At 37.1% G+C, this 17,322-nt stretch overlaps 1 protein-coding gene and 1 long non-coding RNA gene across 3 annotated transcripts; both read right to left on the bottom strand.

Annotated features, from left to right (window-relative positions):
• Positions 1-2,506: 2,506 nt before the first annotated feature.
• On the bottom strand, positions 2,507-6,051 carry LOC117318573. 2 transcript variants are annotated; one of them, XR_004530406.1, is made up of 2 exons: positions 4,996-6,051; positions 2,507-4,500 (listed from the first exon to the last, which is right to left on the bottom strand). It is a non-coding gene; the product is annotated as an uncharacterized LOC117318573 (long non-coding RNA). The 2 variants fall into 2 exon arrangements; XR_004530407.1 differs by having other exon boundaries at positions 5,029-6,051.
• A 1,283-nt stretch (positions 6,052-7,334) lies between these two features.
• LOC117318574 (zinc finger protein 76-like) lies at positions 7,335-16,953 on the bottom strand (the record flags this gene model as incomplete). The annotated part of the gene is given in 5 exon segments (XM_033873544.1): positions 7,335-10,650; positions 11,109-11,214; positions 13,322-13,390; positions 13,749-13,855; positions 16,880-16,953. Coding segments are annotated over 5 exon segments (1,288 nt in total), but the record flags the coding sequence as incomplete, so codon positions are not given.
• Positions 16,954-17,322: the final 369 nt, after the last annotated feature.

Genomic DNA, 17,322 nt, shown 5'->3' with positions numbered 1-17,322 from the left:
GAAACATGTAATCAACCAATCAGCATCACATGTAGAAAACCAATCAGCATCATAGTGATATGTATATGGGCAACCAGATGAATCTGCATCACAGCAACATGTAGTCAATTAAACAGCATCACAGAAATATGTAGAAAACCAACTAACCAATCAGCATCACAGTAACATTCGACAACCAATCAGCATCACAGTAATATGTAGAAAACCAACCAACCAATCAGCATCAAAGTTAACAACATTCAACAACCAATCAGCATCGCAGTAACCAGTAGAAAACCAATCAGCATCACCGTAACATGGAGACAACCATTCAGCATCATAGTATGTAGACAACCAATCAGCATAAACGATTCAGCTTTTTGGTTTGGAAGTTATGGATGTTACTTGAAAAGTGGATCTTTTACAAAACCATAATACAGTGTATATTTAAATTTAAATCTATCCAAAAACCATACACTGTTTAGAAAACTAGGTAAACAATATGACATAAATAAATTATAATCTTATTATGCACCATTTTTTAAAGGTGACCAACTTTTGATAGAAAGTATAAAAAGGAACATAAAAATCATTACAATATTGATAAGTATACTTCAATTATAAATGCAAACAAACTTTATCCCTCCCTATACGGAGACTTTTTCAAAACCTAGTTGATCAATAGAACCAAAGTTTTCACTACTTAGTATCTTGACAGATATATGATTTTTACCATGTACAATAGTACCATTACTGATTTACAGATATTCAAGTACTTAGGTAGATCTACAGTATGAGTATGCAAGTGTGTGTGAAAGTTGTCTTTACTTTTGTACCATGTAAATATTATATGAAAGCAAAAGATCCCAGAGGGATCTTGGCTCCCCCATTGAATGCTCCATATCAGTCAAATAAAAGACTGATCTTTTCTCTTCTTGCACCCTTCCTTCCATGCATTTAATAACTTTATATAAATTAAACAACAGGAGCAACCTGCAATTGGTAAAATCCAAGATGGCCTCCTGTTGGCCAAGTTGTCTTCCTATCAGTCCGAAAATGCAATATGCACAATAAGGGACCAAGGGGAGATTACATATGAAATATGAGAAAGATCCCTTTACTAGTGATAACAAACTTCAATTTTCAAAATTCATGATGGCCGCCGGTCGGCCATGTTATTTCTCGATTGTTCTCAAAATGCAATGCACCACTAAGGACTAAGTGTAACTAACAAAGGAAATTTGAGAAAGATCCCTTTAGCGCTTGCTGATTAAATGTGATAACAAACTTCAATGTCACAATCCAAGCTGGCCACCTCTCAGCCATGTTGAATTACGATCGGTTCCAAAATGCAATATGCACAACAAGGGTCCAAGGGAAACTTACATATGTAATTTGAGAAAGATCCCTTCAGTATTTTCTGAGAAATAGTGATAACAATCTTCAATTGTCAAAATCCAAGATGGCCACCTGTCGGCCATGTTGTTTTCCGATCGGCACAAAAATGCAATTTGCATAACCAGGGACCAAGGGAAGCTTACCTATGAAATGTGAGAAAGATCCCTTCAGTATTTTCTGAGAAATAGCGATAACAAGAATGGTTTATGGAGGGATAGATGGACGGATGAATGACCACTCACCATGGAAGCAGGGCGATTTGAAAAGCTCATCATCATCAGATGGGGGGCTAAAAACTGAATAAAAATGTCAATAAAGAAAAAATAACTAATAATAATATTTAGTTGATTGAAAAGTCTACCATTAATGAATAAAATGAATTAATTACTGTTTTAAATTGTGCTTTAATACATTATATTTACCATTGAAATTTTGTATTTTACTAATATCAGTTAAGAATGGAATTGCTAAGTTAAAACAATATACCAGGCAACATATGTCGTTAGGTGTATAAATGTCCAATTTCTGTGGGCATGCCAAGTTCTGCGTGGTACCTGCATGGTAGTGTTGCCTTTAACTTGCATTATGTATTTGCGTGACATACTCCATGAGGGCTGCATGCCAGGCACATGGACGAGTCACCAGAGCTACCAGACAGGTCTGCATTAGTTCCAAGCCAGCTGATACCTTAGTGGGAGTTGCTAGCAAGGTGTGAGGGCATATAAACACAAGTTGGTATGACCGTAGCAAAAATTAACTACTGTGCAAGTAGTGCACAAGACCTACCTGTAATGGCTGGCCTTAATGATCTGGATCGATAGAAAATGACTGACCTTGTATTGTCCTTAGTTGATTAAGAACTGGTCTTAATATGTGATTATCATGTACAAAACACACTGAACACACCAATTGTGAAGTGCTTTTAATGTATGAAATATAGACCTCATTCTCATACAGTTATAATCATGGTATAAATAAACGGCACAATATAATCAAATATAACAAGATAGATAAGGAAGTCTGTTACGGCACAATACAATCAACTAACAAGATAGATAAGTCTGTTGATTCCAACAATATTCATACAAACAAAAGGATGATCAAAATTTTCTACAGATATTTTTTTTTTAATTTTTGTTAAGTAATTCCATATACAACTGTATGTACTTGCTAACCGCAATTTGATAGTCATATCTAAACACTAAACTGCATTCTTCTATTTTCATTCACAGCCAATTAGCAAACTAAATTAAATAAAGAGTCTATAAACACTATTTTGGTTTTGATTTTTAACAAGCTATTCTAGAGCAATCAAAAACACTTTTCAGGTTTGACTCAGCAAGTTAGTGAATTTACCTTTGTCCAGTTAGCAATCATTGTGGTAATGAATGACAACTGAAGGCAGTACAATACCTAAATCTATCATTTTCCAATTTATTTCTATTGAATTTTTATCACAAAATTCTCAAATATGTCACTGAACAAGTACATTTGTAAAGCATTCCCGGAACATCCTACATCTAAACAATAGTAAGCCAAATTGGCACTCATAAATCAAAATTAAATTCAGCAGAGATATTTAGTGACATTGCTAAATATGTAATGGTAAGTTTAAATCACTGGCCTAAAGTCTACAGAAATATTAAATATCTTTATATTTTTGGCATGAAAATTAGTAAACATTCAAAATTAAGTAAAGCATTGATTACATCACAATTTGTAACATAAAATACTTTTATCAATCAGAGATGTAGTTTCCCTGTAACTGAGCTATTATTTCATACAACAGACAATTTGTAACTGAGCCATTATTTCATACAACAGACAACCTATACTAACACCGACTCGGTGATAAAAAACACCGGACATTTCTGTGTAAGACGGATCACACCAACCATTAGATAAATCAACAAGAAATAAAAGTTCCACTCCAGAGAGTCTAACAAGTACAAAATTTTAAATGTATACACGTCTGAATACCACACAATCACTATATACCAGTATCACAAATGATTGTATTATAGTTTATACCTTAACCTATAGTTACAGGGTTACTCAACCACAGAAAATTATGCAGACCATATTTAAGTGAAATCCTATTATAATTACACTCAATAAAATCTATACTTTAAAGACTTGTTAGCTAGAGACTATATATAGGACTCATCTCAGCGCATACGATAAATCCATTTTGTTTCCATAATGGGATATGGGTACAACTTTTAGTACATGATTATAATTGATTACAATAAGTACCTCACTAACATTAGGTATTACATCGCCCACCTTGGACATGCAGAGTAGTAAAATATTAGAATGGATATTCATACCCTGCCTACACTGCTCTCCGGCATGACCATCTATCAGAAATTATCCGTCCATCGTCCAGAGCTACGTTATCACAGCTATGTAAATATGTAAGACAGTCTTTACATCCTTACTACACAGCTCTGTACAGTCCCACAATACGTTGTATCCTTACTACACAGCTCTGTACAGTCCCACAATACAGTGTATTCTACAGTATGTATCATTAAATGTAGCCCGTTTATAGACTCAATGTATTGCTCAGAACTTCTCTTTAGTATAACTGGTTTACAAATGACTAGTACAGTTACGCCAGATGTCCAGGGTCAATCCCTAGCTGAGGCATTGAAACATATATAACTTATCAATAGCCTTGCCATTTGTTATCACGACTCGGGACTAAGTGAAACCTCACTGGCATTGCTGTAATCCCTGGAAACTCACAGATGAGTTCTTTCCTACCTGGGTATATAACCCTGATAAATACTAGCTCAATAATATACACTCGACTAGAGCACTATTCTCTTTAGCAAAATTTGTTGAACTGATCACTAATAAGCCAGAGGTCCCTGGTTTGATCCCTAACAGAGGCATTGAAACAAATATGATTTATAATGACCTCTGTTACAAAAACACTGATCGCCTTGTTCAGGAATCCTTCAAGCTAAATTGATTTTAAAGCCTACTTAGTTTCGAAGAACTCGGTAGAAATGTAGGAGATCTGAGGACAAGATTCAAGCACTAGAAATAAACAAAGGGCAATAACTTTTGCAATCAAAATTCCTTTCAAGTACATATCACGATTATGATGCATACCTTTCAAGTACATATCACGATTATGATGCATTCCTTTCAAGTACATATCACGATTATGATGCATTCCTTTCAAGTACATATCACGATTATGATGCATTCCTTTCAAGTACATATCACGATTATGATGCATTCCTTTCAAGTACATATCACGATTATGATGCATTCCTTTCAAGTACATATCACGATTATGATGCATTCCTTTCAAGTACATATCACGATTATGATGCATTCCTTTCAAGTACATATCACGATTATGATGCATTCCTTTCAAGTACATATCACGATTATGATGCATTCCTTTCAAGTACATATCACGATTATGATGCATTCCTTTCAAGTACATATCACGATTATGATGCATTCCTTTCAAGTACATATCACGATTATGATGCATTCCTTTCAAGTACATATCACGATTATGATGCATTCCTTTCAAGTACATATCACGATTATGATGCATTCCTTTCAAGTACATATCACGATTATGATGCATACCTTTCAAGTACATATCACGATTATGATGCATACTAAGTTTTAAAGAGATTGTTCAAAACATTTTGGAGATCTCCAGACAAACAATAGTTTTCTCCTGAGAGACAGATAGTCGGGTGGGTGGGCACCATACCACCATAATCTCAACAAATTTGACAAGTGCATAAATAAAAAGATATTCATATCAAACATCAACACAGGCCTCTGGTGTGATAATCCAGACCTCTTCCAACTGAGCCGTGTAACCATGTTCAATCAGCTGAGTGACACTCATATTTTTAAGTAGAAGCCACACAATTTGCTCTTCTCACAAATCTTCCACTTAAGATTGGATCTGAAACATTATAATGTGTTTCTCCAGATCCCTGATCCAGACTGTAAGATCTCCCTTGTCCTATTAACCCCAGAGGGCTACCCTCCATGTACCTATCATTGAGTCCAGTTTACCTAACCAGTACACACTGGAAGGGTTACAAAGTTTACCTATTCTACTTTTACATTCATTAAAACTAAGTTTCATCTCTATGATACAAGGCTGAAAGGAAACTTGCCCTCCATTTTCTCAAAACTGAGTTAATGTAAGATAACAATGCTTTGGACCAAAGTCACTTCTGCTGTTCTAGACTAGTAGCTTTGTAAAGGAAAATTTACATTACAAGACAGACAGCATACACAGTCCCATGGTATAATTCTTGTCCTTGGCCATTTGAGGAGTGTTCTAAAATTAAATGTTTTCTTTTATCAATTAAGCACAGAAAGAAGATTTAAACAAAAAACTGCTACTGAGTCAAAGTGCCAATTAATGTAGTCAACATCAGAATTTAAACTAGTAATACATGTATATGTAATAATCTCAACAAGGTCTACAAAACATGAGGTGAATATTAACACTCTCTTTCTTCTATAAGAGCTTTTGAAGTGTCAGTCATTATAAATGTAGCGGAGCAAACTGTAAAAACAACAAGAGATCCCAGAGGGATCTTGGCGCCCACCGTTGAATGATCTTCATAGGTTCCATATCAGATTGATCTTTTCTCTTTTTTCCCTTCCTCTTACTAATCTGTATAAATTGAAAAAACATCCCTCCAGTGCTTTTTAAACAAGGGAAACTTATATATGAAATTTGAGATTTAGTAATAATGGTTGTCTTTCGACAATGTTTTCAGATTGGTCCAAAAATGCAATGTTGGCCATGTTGTTTTCCGATCGGTCCCAAAATGCGATATGCATAACTAGGCACCAAGGGGAACCTACATATGAAATTTGAGAAAGATCCCTTCAGTACTTTCTCAGAAATAGCGATAACAAACTTCAATGGTCAAAATCCAAGATGGCTGCCTGTCGGCCATGTTGTTTTCCGATCGGTCCCAAAATGCAATATGCATAACTAGGCACCAAGGGGAACCTACATATGAAATTTGAGAAAGATCCCTTCAGGACTTTCTCAGAAATAGCGATAACAAGAATTGTTTACGGACGGATGGAGGGACGGACAGACGGACCACGGACCACAGACGCAAGGCGATTTGAATAGCCCACCATCTGATGATTGTGGGCTAAAAATGAGTAAATCTGGATTTTCCAGTAGACTTTAGATACAATTTGTAATTACAATAATGTACAGAGTAAATCTGGATATTCCAGTAGACTTTAGATACAATTTGTAATTACAATAATGTACAGAGTAAATCTAGATATTCCTGTAGACTTTAGATACAATTTGTAATTACAATAATGTACAGAGTAAATCTAGATATTCCTGTAGACTTTAGATACAATTTGTAATTACAATAATGTACAGAGTAAATCTGGATATTCCTGTAGACTTCACACATAGCTAATAATGGAAATGTTTGTGGTAAAACCTCTGTTTACAAAGTCACCATACTTACCTGAATGATTATAACTCTTTATGGCGAATGAAGTTAACAATGTTACACTTTATGATTTTTTTGGTCATGTTGGTACATACAATACACATTTCACAATGCTCAAAAGCTCCAAACCAAATGCAATTAACCCTTTAGCAGGACAAACAAAAAACAAAGCTATTATTTAAACTATCATTTGGCACATTGTTTACACTTGGTATGATTGCTTTAATCTTATAACAGTGACAGTCTCTTCAATGTGGTGATACAACATTACTCAAAACCTTGATCCAAGTCTTCAGACTGATATAACGACCAAACATTGGTCAAGGTAAAGTAAGCACAAGTATGACAGTGACATGAACCTGAAGAAGAACAATGAACCACGAAGACTGTAAGATACAGGAGTTATAATTAATAAGAATCTTGAATTTGAAAAGCACATTTTTGAAAAAACAAGAGATTCCAGTGGAATCTTGGCATCTACCATTGAATGATCTTTTCTGCATGGTTTCTATGTCAGACTGATTGTCTTTCTAATTTTCCCTTCTGTCTTTTTTCCTCTTAAAAACATGAACAAGTGGAAACTACTATTCAAAGATGAACACGATAAATACTGGGAAAATGTTGACCTATTATATAATTTTATAAGTAGACATATGAACTGTTAATTAGAAAACATTATCTTGTTTGACTCTGGTGTACAGAAAAATGTAATCCTGTACCAGAAAGCTGTCAGTAAATATATAAAGACCAGACATAGAACACAGAGAAGGGAAACTTTATATAGCCAAGACCTAAAAATCACAATTGATGAGAGGAAAGTGGTGAGAAATATCTTAAAAAGAAATTTGAACTTTGTGCAAGTTGAGAGGTCATTTGTCTAATAATTTTTTAAAGCCTTACAAGAGATCCCAGAAAGATCTTGGCACCCACCATTGAATGATCTTCATTGGTTATATGTCAGACTGATCTTCTCTCTATCTCCCCCTTTCTTGATAATCTACAATGGTAATAACAAGCAAGAAAAAGTAGAACCTTCATGTGAAGTTTGAGATAAAACCCTTCAGTTTGGTTTGAATATTCCTCCAGTACTTTTCAAGAAATAGGGAGAACAAACTTCAAATCTCAAAAAACAAGATGGCCATTTGTCTGCTATTTCGGTTTTTTTTTCTGACCTAAATTATATATTGAAATGGCATAACTACGGACCAAGGGTAACCTACTCATAACATTTGAGTAATATCCCTCCAGTTCTGATGATGGTGGGCTAATTATAGAATAACCCATTTTATTGATTACAAACTGTATATCAAACAAATATACAAAAAAAAGAAGGTTTCATCCACTAAACTGGCACTTCCTTTGAATAAGTAGGTAATATGTTCCATACAATAAGTTGGGAAATGGTTAGTAATACTGCCAGTAAATACCAACATTACCAGTATATATTGCCAGCCAGTGACTGACAAGATAGAAAATTGCCATTTCATTAAAAATATTGACCACATATGGCAACCATCACTGATCTGGTGAGTTTGTTCAAATCAGATGGTTACTGTAAAAGATTATGGGTCAAGGTAATTTCATTATGCAAATCCCCGATTGATCCATCCATAGGAACCTACCAGTCACATATCATGACTCTGGGAGTCTTTGATAGTGAGAAGGGATTGTTCAAAAGGGAAAAATTGATGCCCGACGAACGCCAGACGAACGCCAGACGAACGCCCGACTGGTTGACAGTTGAGGCATCAGGTGTGTATAATGTACTCAACAGTGTTTAGTGATGAAAATATTATGTCAGTTTCATGATTGAAGTATACATTTTATATTTCTATAATTTCAATTAAAGCTTTTGGGACAGTTTTTGCAATTATATGAAGAACAAAAAATGATATAAATAACTTCAATATCCAATGATCAGTTAAACATCTTTAGAAATAACAAAGATTACATCATTGAACTTATAAATCTCATATACCTAAGCTGGGAAGGGGTCAGAAAGGCTAGCAAAGAAAAAAACTGCCATAACATCAGGTTAAATGATAAAAATTTGCAGCTCAGTCATTTGAGGTGTACTTCTAGGGACACCTGCTTGTCAAACTAGCCTCTTGTACCATAGCAAGTCTGACGGGTAGTCTGGTGGTAAAGTGGATACCTTTCAACAAGACGATCCGGCTTCAATTCCTTAATCAGACATCAAAAGGTCACCTACATGACCGTCTGGGTTTTCTCTGAGCACTCTGGTTTCCTTCCACTCCGTACCCTCTACACGCTATATATGATCTTGGCCACTAGAGTGGTTTTATAGTATACTTGGTTTAGCTTGGTTTGACTTATTTGGTTTAACGTCCTATTAACGGCCAAGGTTATTTGAGGTTGTGCCAGGTTTAAGAGGTGGAGGAAAGCCAGAGTACCCGGAGAAAAACCACCGGCCTACAGTCAGTACCACTTGGGCTTCAAACTTACAACCCACAGGTTGAGCGCTAGTGATAAAGTGTCGGGACACCTTAACCACTCCGCCACCTCTGTTATAGTATATACAGATCTCATGCCAATAGTAAAAAGGGATATGAAGCAGCTTATTATTTTTCCAAATTACTTTCTAAAAAGTAACTTTTCAAAAATATCATCGCCAAATCCAAAGTTTAATTTCAGAACTTTTGGTCGTCTGACTTAAATAGATTCTTAATACACCATTAAGTTATAACCTGTTTTTTAGTTGTTGTAAAATAAATAAGGTTTGTTACAATGTCAGATAAATGTAGGGAGTCATATAACTAAGAAAGGGACCCCTGTATCTTCAAACACAAGACTTAGACTACTTATAGGAGTGAGGCTAGTCAGTGGCGTTAACTTGATGAAGACACTGCCACAGGTAAAGTTACTGTAAGTTGATTCGAGTCAATTAAATCTGATGGCATCACGATAGGAGTGAATTCCTTACTCAGAGACTGGGAGTTATCTTTAGAGCCAGGTGACAGAGCCACAGTTACTGGGTTCACAGGTGTCATAGTTATTGGTATCGCTGTATAGGAGCTTCCAGTCCCCTGATCTGGGGTGAAGGATGTACGATTATCACATGAGTCCTCTTCTTCTGAACGTTCCTTTTTACAGTCACACACAATTGTAATGGGTGGGAGAGTAGTAGTTGCCGAGATGTTCTCCGAGGTTTGCGGCAGCACCACTCTGGCTTGCTGGTCAGACTCCTCCCCGTTACTAGTGATCACTCGGACAGAAGGCACTACACTGCTTGAAGGAACTCCAATCACTGGACCTCCGACCACAGATTGGCCCAGGTTGGCCACAGAGGGAGCCACCAACTGAAGTGCACTTTCGGACTGAACTCGTGGCCCATCTGGTGTGTTGGCTATTACCTTTGTTATAAGGTAATGCTGCACTGTTACAGACTGTTGGGAGTTGTCCACTTTCTGATTGGACACAGACTCTGTAGTGGAAGGGGTAGTACTGGTATCTGTCGCAGGAATAAACACTTGTACTACTGGTGAGTCCTTGCTGGTCTGCACCATGTTACTAGTGCCTGGAATGGTGCCGACGGTCTGTACTGTATTGTTCATTGGATTTGTGTCAGGAATAGCTATGACAGGTACTGGAGCCTCATCTGTAGTCTGTAGAGGAGCCACGAGGGGTTGGGGCAGACTGATGACAGGCTGGACACTGTAAACTTGATTAGACAGATCCCCAGTGTCCCCAGCCACTATCATTGTTGACTGTCCGACTGGTCCCAGAACAGTGTTCCCATCCACAGTCATGTTTGCCAACCCTGACAAGAAACACAAATATTAAGCAAATAGTTGTAAAAAACAAGAGGCCCAATGGGCCTGTATCACTCGCCTGCTCCTATCTACTTGATTCAAATATGAGTAGATTAGGTTTATTCATTTAATTTTGTAGCCATTCAATGTAGGTCAAGGTCATTCATTTGAACCAACTTGGTAGCACTTTACCCTAGCAAACTACAGGCACAATATCAGGTATCTGGGCCCCTTGGTTATTGAGAACTTGATTAAAGGAGAAAAGTTGATGCCAGCCAGCAAGATGGACAGACAGTGCACCATGGCATAAGCTCACTTGCCCCTAGGTTGGGTGAACTAAAAATCAAGGATTTTGACAAAAACAATAGATACATCTGTACAGTAAACCATGCATATATAATACACACTGAAAAGTCTAGAGAAAAGCAAATAAAAATTATAAAAGATACAGTTATAACTGTCATACCAGATGTGTCTGGTGTCCCTGTGATTCGAGCAGCATCAGGATTGTAATCGTTGGCGATGGAGTTTAGGAAGTCCTCTATACTGGTGCTGATGTTACTGTCTGGGTTCTGTTACAATTGAACAAATCATATCTATTAATTGCTGCTAAAACATGAAGCAGTGATAATATTTCATTTTAATCATCATTATAAACATTGTTATATATCACTGGCATATTATTAAAACAGGGTCAATCCATCAATCCATCAATCTGGGCTTGTTCAGGAGAACTGTTCCTACTAGGATAATTAAGAATTCTACTAGGCTTACATTTGTTTACTTATATGGAAAAAATTTGTCAGTGACACGTGTACAATTATACAGTGTGTCCATCAATGTGTCAGAGATACCTGTACAATTATACAGTGTGTCCATCAATGTGTCAGTGATACCTGTACAATTATACAGCATGTCCATCAATGTGTCAGTGATACCTGTACAATTATACAGTGTGTCCATCAATGTGTCAGTGATACCTGTACAATTATACAACATGTCCATCAATGTGTCAGTGATACCTGTACAATTATACAGCATGTCCATCAATGTGTCAGTGATACCTGTACAATTATACAGTGTGTCCATTAATGTATCAGTGATACCTGTACAATTATACAGCATGTCCATCAATGTGTCAGTGATACCTGTACAATTATATAGTGTGTCCATCAATGTGTCAGTGATACCTGTACAATTATATAGTGTGTCCATCAATGTGTCAGTGATACCTGTACAATTATACAGCATGTCCATCAATGTGTCAGTGATACCTGTACAATTATACAGTGTCCAACAATGTGTCAGTGATACCTGTACAATTATATAGTGTGTCCATCAATGTGTCAGTGATACCTGTACAATTATATAGTGTGTCCATCAATGTGTCAGTGATACCTGTACAATTATACAGAGTGTCCATCAATGTGTCAGTGATACCTGTACAATTATACAGCATGTCCATTAATGTGTCAGTGATACCTGTACACATACAGTGTGTCCAACAATGTGTCAGTGATACCTGTACAATTATACAGCATGTCCATTAATGTGTCAGTGATACCTGTACAATTATACAGCATGTCCATCAATGTGTCAGTGATACCTGTACAATTATACAGTGTCCATCAATGTGTCAGTGATACCTGTACAATTATACAGTGTGTCCATCAATGTGTCAGTGATACCTGTACAATTATACAGTATGTCCATCAATGTGTCAGTGATACTTGTACAATTATACAGCATGTCCATCAATGTGTCAGTGATACCTGTACAGTTATACAGCATGTCCATCAATGTGTCAGTGATACCTGTACAATTATACAGCATGTCCATCAATGTGTTAGAGATACCTGTACAATTATACAGCATGTCCATCAATGTGTCAGAGATACCTGTACAATTATACAGTGTGTCCATCAATGTGTCAGTGATACCTGTACAATTATACAGTGTGTCCATCAATGTGTCAGTGATACCCGTACAATTATACATGTCCATCAATGTGTCAGAGATACCTGTACAATTATACAGTGTCCATCAATGTGTCAGTGATACCTGTACAATTATACAGTGTGTCCATCAATGTGTCAGTGATACTTGTACAATTATACAGCGTGTCCATCAATGTATCTGAGATACCTGTACAATTATACAGTATGTCCATCAATGTGTCAGTGATACTTGTACAATTATACAGCATGTCCATCAATGTGTCAGAGATACCTGTACAATTATACAGTGTGTCCATCAATGTGTCAGTGATACCTATACAATTATACAGCATGTCCATCAATGTGTCAGAGATACCTGTACAATTATACAGCGTATCCATCAATGTGTCAGAGATACCTGTACAATTATACAGCATGTCCATCAATGTGTCAGAGATACCTGTACAATTATACAGAGTGTCCATCAATGTGGCAGAGATACCTGTACAATTATACAGTGTGTCCATCAATGTGTCAGTGATACCTGTACACATACAGCATATTATTTGCTACCTTACAATATATAATTGAATATCACGTTTACAGAAAGGTAAACATCAATGACATGATCTGATGCCTGCCTTCTTTCAGCTGTCTAATGATACAACCAAATTAGTGGATGAACTGTTGAACAAGTGGATTTCCTTGTACTGATATTTGATATCTCATCACCAGTACATACCTGGTAAGTGTCATCTTCGTAGTTTGTAGCTTGGTCTGAAGTTCCTGGATCAAGGTCAATCATGTTGGACTGAAAGAAAACGGCACAAATGACAGGGGACATTCAACCATTTTATGAAATTATAGCTAAGTGGAAGTTGTAGTTATGATTCTAAATATTGTATATCTGAACTTTTATATCATAACCTGGAAATAAAACACCAGATATCCTGTTCCAAGTCTAAGCCATTAATTAAGAATTTGTTTCTTGTCTTGACCATATTCAGGACTAGGATTCAACATCACTGTTCAATTTCATGGGAAATCTTATAACAAATGGGTGCTGAAGTAACTGATGAATGTTAACAGCCAGGTTTTACCGATACTATCTATGACAGATACATGGATCTGTATATGGTTAGCTGTCTGGAAATAAAGACTTTATATACCTCCCCACTGTCTGACTTGGTGTGGCGAGTCATATGCGACTTGAGACTGTGGTTTGTTGTGAACGTCTTGGCACATCCATCCTGGTGACATGAGAAAGGTTTCTCACCTGTAAACATAGCAGTTCAGTTAATCTGTTCTATGACTCAGAGAAAACACTTGTTTTAACTCTCATGTTTAATGCCTGCATCATGCACTAGGTCCATTTTCGTTTTTGTGGTCCAAACGGTAAGACCACTTGGACCGGCGTTGTTCGTTATGAAAAAAGACAGACCTGGTAATTTTATATTAAATTTAACAAGAGATCCCAGAGGGATCTTGGCGCCCACCATTGAATGATCTTTATAGGTTCCATGTCAGATTGATCTTTTCTATACTTTTCCCTTCCTCTAAGTCTTACAAAGGGAACCTATATAACAAATTTAAGATTTAGCGATAATGGCTGTCTGTCGGCCATGTTGTTTTCAGATTGGTCCAAAAATGCAATACCAGGAACCAAGGGGAACCTACATATGAAATTTGAGGAAGATCCTTTCAGCAATTTCTGAGAAATAGCGATAACAAACTTCAATAGTCAAAATCAAAGATGGCTGCCTGTCGGCCATGTTGTTTTCTGATCGGTCCCAAAATGCAATATGCATAATAAGAAACCAAGAGGAACCTACAAATATATGCATAACTAGGCACCAAGAGGAACCTACATATGAAATTTGAGAAAGATCCCTTCAGTATTTTCTGAGAAATAGCGATAACAAACTTCAATTGTCAAAATCCAAGATGGCTGCCTGTCGGCCATGTTGTTTTCCGATTGGTCTCAAAATGCAATATGCATAACTAGGCACGTAGGGAAACCTACATAGGAAATTTGAGAAAGATCCCTTCAGTATTTTCTGAGAAACAGCGATAACAAACTTCAATTGTCAAAATCCAAGATGGCTGCCTGTCGGCCATGTTGTTTTCCTATTTGTCCCAAAATGCAATATGCATAACTAGGCACCAAGGGGAACCTACATATGAAATTTAATAAAGATCCCTTCAGCACTTTCTGAGAAATGGCGATAACAAACTTCAACTGTCAAAATCAAAGATGGCTGCCTGTCGGCCATGTTGTTTTCCGATTGGTCTCAAAATGCAATATGCATAACCAGGCACCAAGGGGGAACCTACATATGAAATTTGAGAATGATCCCTTCATTACTTTCTGAGAAATAGCGATAACAAATTTCAATTGTTAAAATCCAAGATGGCTGCCTGTCGGCCATGTTGTTTTCTGATTGGTCTCAAAATGCAATATGCATAACTAGGCACCAAGAGGAACCTACATATGAAATATGAGAAAGATCCCTTCAGCACTTTCTGAGAAATAGCGATAACAAACTTCAATTGTCAAAATCCAAGATGGCTGCCTGTCGGCCATGTTGTTTTCCCATTAGTCTCAAAATGCAATATGCATAACTAGGCACTGAGGGGAACCTACATATGAAATTTGAGAAAGATCCCTTCAGTACTTTCTGAGAAATAGCGATAACAAACTTCAATTGTCAAAATCCAAGATGGCTGCCTGTCGGCCATGTTGATTTCCAATCGGTCTCAAAATGCAATATGCATAACTAAGCACCAAGAGAAACCTACATGTGAAATTTGAGAAAGACCCCTTCAGTGCTTTCTGAGACAAGAGGCCCAAAGGGCCTTAACGGTCACCTGAGATTTGAAATATTTCGGTCAACTAAATTGACCCTCTTTGGCCCCACCCATCAGTCCTAATGGGGTCAGTCTATGAAGAGTATTTGATTCATACATATAGTAGATAAGAAGATTTTTGAAATTTCAGTCAATTTGACCCTTTTTGGCCCCGCCCACCAGCCCCTGGGGGTCAACCAGGGCCAACATGTACATAACATCAAACTGTAATCCCATGCTGATAATTTGAACCAAGTTAGAATGAATTCCAATACAAATCCAACAAATAATGGTCAAAAATGTGATTTCCCTATATAAACTAGTAAAGTTTACCCCCTACCCAGGGGCAAACGTGAAACCCCAGGGTCATGAAATTCACAATTTTGGTAAAGCACCTAAAGACCCTTCCATCTATGAAGAGTATTTGATTCTAACATATCTGAGAGTAGAGAAGAAGATTTTTGAAATTTCAGTCAATTTGACCCTTTTTGGCCCCGCCCACCAGCCCCTGGGGTCAACCAGGGCCAACATGTACATAACATCAAAGTGTCATCCCATGCTGATAATTTGAACCAAGTTAGAATGAATTCCAATACAAATCCAACAAATAATAGTCAAAAATGTGATTTCCCTATATAAACTATAGTAAAGTTTACCCCCTCCCCAGGGGCAAACGTGAGACCCCAGGGTCATGAAATTCACAATGTTGGTAAAGCACCTTAAGGCCCTTCCATCTATGAAGAGTATTTGATTCTACCATATCTGAGAGTAGGGAAGAAGATTTTTGAAATTTTAGTCAATTTGAACCTTTTTGGCCCCGCCCACCAGCCCCTGGGGGTCAACTAGGGCCAACATGTACATACCATCAAAGTGTCCTCCCATGCTGATAATTTGATACAAGTTAGAATGAATTCCAATACAAATCCAACAAGTAATATTCAAAAAGGTGATTTCCCTATATAAACTATAGTAAAGTTTACCCCCTCCCCAGGGGCAAACGTGAAACCCCAGGGTCATGCAATTCACACTTTTGGTAAAGCACCACAAGACCCTTTCATCTATAAAGAGTGTTTGACTCCACCATATCTGAGAGTAGAGAAGAAGATTTTTGAAGTTTTAGTCAATTTGACCCTTTTTGGCCCCACCCCTCAGGCCCCTGAGGGGTGGGGACCATATAATTCACAATTTTGGTTGACCTTCAGCCATAGAAACTTTCTGCAAAATTTCATTGAATTTTGTTAAGTGGTTTTGGAGAAGAAGTCGAAAATGTAAAAAGTTTACGGACGCACGACGCACACCGCACGACGGACGACAAACTGACGAACCGGTTTGTCCGCATAAACGAACAGGCCCTTGGATACTTGTGTACAATGGACCCTGCCTCCGAGTTCTAAGGGGGATAACTCTTTTTGATGTGAGATTAAAATCTTAATGTACACCTATCTTACATTACCTGTGTGAGTTCGATGATGAGTTTTTAAATGATGACTAGCAGCAAATGCTTTTGAACACCCATCTTCTTTACATCTATAAAATAAAAATACACCAATTTCAATCTCTGATCTATGAAAAAGTATATAATATTGTCTTTCTTCGTAGTGATAATGTATATGGCCTCTTTATGGCAGTAAACCATTTGATCATTAAAGCCCCTGGGCCTCTGTTGTATGTTGTCAAACCAGCCTCATTTATATAAATCATGATTGTCCTTCCCCACTGATGTTTCAGACCAAATTTGGTTGTAATCTGTTAAGGAATTGGGATGTTTAGCGTTTAAAAGAAAATTTCAGCCCAGTTCCCCTTTTGGGGCCCCACCTAGGTATGGAATTAACAATATTACCCACCACAGAGTCAAACTAGGTATGGAATTAACAATATTACTGACCACAGAGTCAA

This window comes from Pecten maximus, unplaced genomic scaffold (assembly GCF_902652985.1).
Source record: "Pecten maximus unplaced genomic scaffold, xPecMax1.1, whole genome shotgun sequence".
Lineage (NCBI taxonomy): Eukaryota > Metazoa > Mollusca > Bivalvia > Pectinida > Pectinidae > Pecten > Pecten maximus.
This window is presented reverse-complemented; position numbering and strand designations above follow the sequence as displayed.